General features: G+C 52.9%; 1 protein-coding gene across 1 annotated transcript; it reads right to left on the bottom strand.

The window, feature by feature from the left end:
- Window positions 1-676: 676 nt before the first annotated feature.
- On the bottom strand, window positions 677-3,324 carry RTP1 (receptor transporter protein 1). Its single transcript, XM_069472798.1, has 2 exons — window positions 3,047-3,324; window positions 677-1,196 (listed from the first exon to the last, which is right to left on the bottom strand). Exons 1-2 carry the CDS (start codon window positions 3,322-3,324, stop codon window positions 677-679), a joined length of 798 nt encoding a protein of 265 aa, XP_069328899.1.
- Between the last annotated feature and the right edge of the window lie 268 nt (window positions 3,325-3,592).

A 3,592-nucleotide genomic window follows, 5' to 3' on the forward strand; every position in this document is an offset into this window, starting at 1 on the left:
CTGGGAACAGAAGCAAGGGACCCTGTGTCCCCAGCAGCAAAGGGATAGCCTGGTGCCCCCATCTCTCTCCCTTCAAGAGGAACCTCTGCTGTGTGGGGGAGGAGAAGGGAGCAGAGCTGTGGATGAGGCTCATACAGTAGGCAAAGAGATTAATTTAAGGCTGCAGCTACAAGATGTGGGAGGCAAGCAGGGTAGGGGTGGGGGATTAACAAGAGAGTAAGGTTTAGCTCATTGCCCTGGAAAGGCCTTTGGAGATCACCTAGTTCTCCAATTTCCCAACTCCTTAAAAGCAACTGAATGTTTTTTTGTACAAAATTTTCAATGGAACGCCATCTAAGGTAGACCCGTCCTGACTAAAGCAAGAGGAGGTAGGAGCTGAGGCTAGATAGTTGGACCAGAAGTCAGAAACCCTCGCACTCAGTCTACCTTCCAAACCCAAAAGTCCTTGAGGTCCCTATGCAGAACTTGGGGGTTCTTGGTTTCACTTTGAAAAACCAATGATCTTGCCCAAACCCTTAATTTTACAGATGGAAAAACTGGATAATTTGTCCAGGGTCCCCCTGAGTCAGCGGCGGCACCAGCGTTAGAATGTGCCCCACTCCCAGCCCAGGTCTCTCCTCCAGCCCTCCCACAGCTGACTGGCGGCCCACACAGGCCTTGGGCCCAGCAGGGACTCCTAGACGGAGCTGCGGAAGGAGAACTGCAGGTAGATGATCAGCAGGAGAACCGTGGCCCAAAACAAGCACCAGGGGATGGAGCAGAAGTTGCAGCCTGAGCTCGTCTCGGTCTGCTGCTTGGTGGGGCTGGGAGCCGGGGTGAAGACGTAGGTGTTCGCCTCCTCCTCCAGCAGCTTCTGGCTGGGCTTCCAGTGCACGATGCCCTCCTGGCAGGCCTCGCAGAACTCTTTGCGATGCCGCCGGGTGTCCTGGCGGTTGGCCACGTGGATGCGGTACTGGCCCGGATCCTCGCCGTAGCACTGCTCGCGCAGGCTGGTGATGAGGTTGTCCACCAGGCTCTCGATGTTCTCCTCCAGCATGCTCGACTCGTCCAGCCGCGCTGTGCCGCACTCGTAGCACAACTGCTTGAAGACGCGCATGCGCACCGAGCCCGCCCGCTCAGCGCGGTCCAGGTGCATGTGGAAGAGGATGACCACGTGGGGCGACTGCCAGGTGTGCCAGCACCAGGAGCAGTGGAACCTGCAGGGATGGGGAGAGGAAGGAGGAGAGGATGGTGTGCAGGCCGTGCAAACAGCCTGAGGAAGGAGGTGGGGAGACCTGGGGACCAGGCAGAGCCTGGAGGTGGAGGGGGTGTGTTGCCTGCCATGGGTTCGTTAGCATTCCCCTGGAGGCCGCCAACCTGCTGCTCCCTTGTGGGCGCCCCTGGGACTAGAATGGGCTCCTGGGATGCAACTAGGCACCCAGCAGCGCTCTGCCTCCTCAATGCTTTCCAGAGGCCTCAGCTCCCTCCATCACAGTGCTCTGGGCTTTTCTGTCTGGGCAGCATTCCTATTCCTCATCTGTAAAATGCACAGGGTGCACTAGATGAGTCCTTCCTGGTCAGAATTCCTGTGAGTCTGATAGCAAGGATGGCCCATGCCATAGAGGAAACGCATAATCCATCTCCACATTCTTATCTGTCAACACTGACTGGAACAGTTTAGATCCAAATCAGTAGAAAATGACACCGTTATCACCTATAAGCCTGCAGGTCAGTGCCAGAGTTAATGCACTCCAAGGCCTGGCAGTGAAGGCAGTCTGTGCCCACAGTGACCCCCCAAGGGCTATGGTTTCACAGGCCTGACTGGGGCCAGCTAGGAATCACAGGCCACCAGCAGGGTCTGGGAAAGCCCCAAGCCCTCCCCACTCAGCCCCACAAGCCTTCCAGGTCTTTGAGAAGTTCCTGAGTCCCACCAGCAAAAGTCTAGCCCTTGGCACCCCTCTTGTCGGCCAATTTAGGAGCTTCACGTTTTCATTCTCATCTCTTCTTGTTTACTCATATCCTTTGGGGACTCTTTCCTCCTTTCAGACCAGACTGCACAACCTGAAATAAAAAATGTCAGAACCAGAGGAAGCTAGGAATCACCTAATTAATCCTTTGTTTTACCCTGTGACAGAGAGTTAGGAGAGCCATCCATGTGCACACAGCTAGTTGGAGACAGAGCCCAGCACATAACAGGTGTCAGGAATGTTTCTTGAATTGAATTGAGTGGAATGGAGTGGACAGAAGCAAGGCATGCAGGAGAGCTCACTTCTTACCCCCAGGCTGTACCACTCAGCCTCCCCATCTTACATGCCAAAGCAAAGTCTTTATGCCATAGATTCAGGGACAAGAGTGCTAGAAGCCAGACGACCATCTCAGATATTATTGTACATACAGATCACCTAGGGAATCTTCTTAAAATCAGGTTCTGATCCAGGTCTAGAATGGGGCCCAAGATCCTGCACCTCTAGCAAATTCCAGGTGATGCTGCTGCTGCTGCTCTCTGGACCGCAAGGCTAAGCTCTCATTTTGCAAGTGGAGAAAGTGAGGTCCGAGAGGGAAATTGAATTGCTCAAGGGCCATGGAGCTAACAGTAGAGCCAATTTCTAGCATACATCATGTGTTCGATATTTTAAATTAAATCAAGCTGAATTGAACAGATCTAAACTGAACTGTCCTAGGACCAGAGCATAAACCTCTTGACCCCCAGTGGGCCTCAAGCCCTCCTTCTCTGGTTTTCAACTACTTTTTAAGAGATGATTAAAATCTGAAAATATGTAAAATGTCAGAGTTTCGGACTAATAAATATACTTTACCTCTTTATTTTTCAGATGGGGAAACTATGACTCAGAGAGGAAGAGTTATACAGGTGATCAGTGGAAGAGCTGAAATGAAACTCAAGTGTCCTAACTCCCAATTAGGGACTCTTTCTCTGCCTTCCAGTCTACACCAGCCTGACAGTGAGATTGAAGCTAAGTGCCTGAGTTCTGTGTGTCCTTGTCTCTCCTCAGAAGGTGCTAGGGGTCCAGGGGGTGCTTGCAGGGCCCTTACTTCCTGGGCTACTCACCTGCCTGAGGCATGCAACTCCAGGTACTGCTTCCAGCCAGGGGCCAGCACATTGTGCTTGAGGTTGGGGTCTATGATGAGGTCCCAGCTGTCAGCCGGCTTTGCTTCCTCCATCTTCTCATAGAAGATTTTCTTCCACTCACCTGTGGTCACGCTTTTACACATGTTCTCGTCAGTGTCAATAGTAAGGGAGGGCAAGCTCCACTTCAGTGAGAACACAGAGAGCGAGGGCAGGTGCAGGGCAGGGCAGCGCAATCTCCACGGTCTGAAAATCCTCATCGACAGAACCAGGAGGAAGCAGGCCCCAGCTCCCTCCTTTGTCCGCAGTGGAACCTATTTCCACAGCAACCAGGCAGGATGCCAGGAGACAGAGCTTGGGGAGACAGTAGTCTCCAAAAGGGTATTTCAGATCCCTGAACTGAGGCTGCGGAGGCAGGGGTTGTGGGTCTAAGTGATCCGAGATAGGGTAGAGGGCCTGTCCAGAGGCTGAACTTCAGACCATCTCACCCTGGCCTGTAAAGGGTATATGGAAGGAAGGACTTGGGAG

Source organism: Eulemur rufifrons, chromosome 7, assembly GCF_041146395.1.
Source record: "Eulemur rufifrons isolate Redbay chromosome 7, OSU_ERuf_1, whole genome shotgun sequence".
Lineage (NCBI taxonomy): Eukaryota > Metazoa > Chordata > Mammalia > Primates > Lemuridae > Eulemur > Eulemur rufifrons.

Coding starts and splice junctions, on each gene's coding strand:
- RTP1 (XM_069472798.1), bottom strand. CDS start 3,324: ATGAGGATTTTCAGACCGTGGAGATTGCGCTGCCCTGCCCTGCACCTG. Junction 1,197..3,046: donor GAGTTGCATGCCTCAGGCAG/GTGAGTAGCCCA, acceptor CCATCCCTGCAG/GTTCCACTGCTCCTGGTGCT.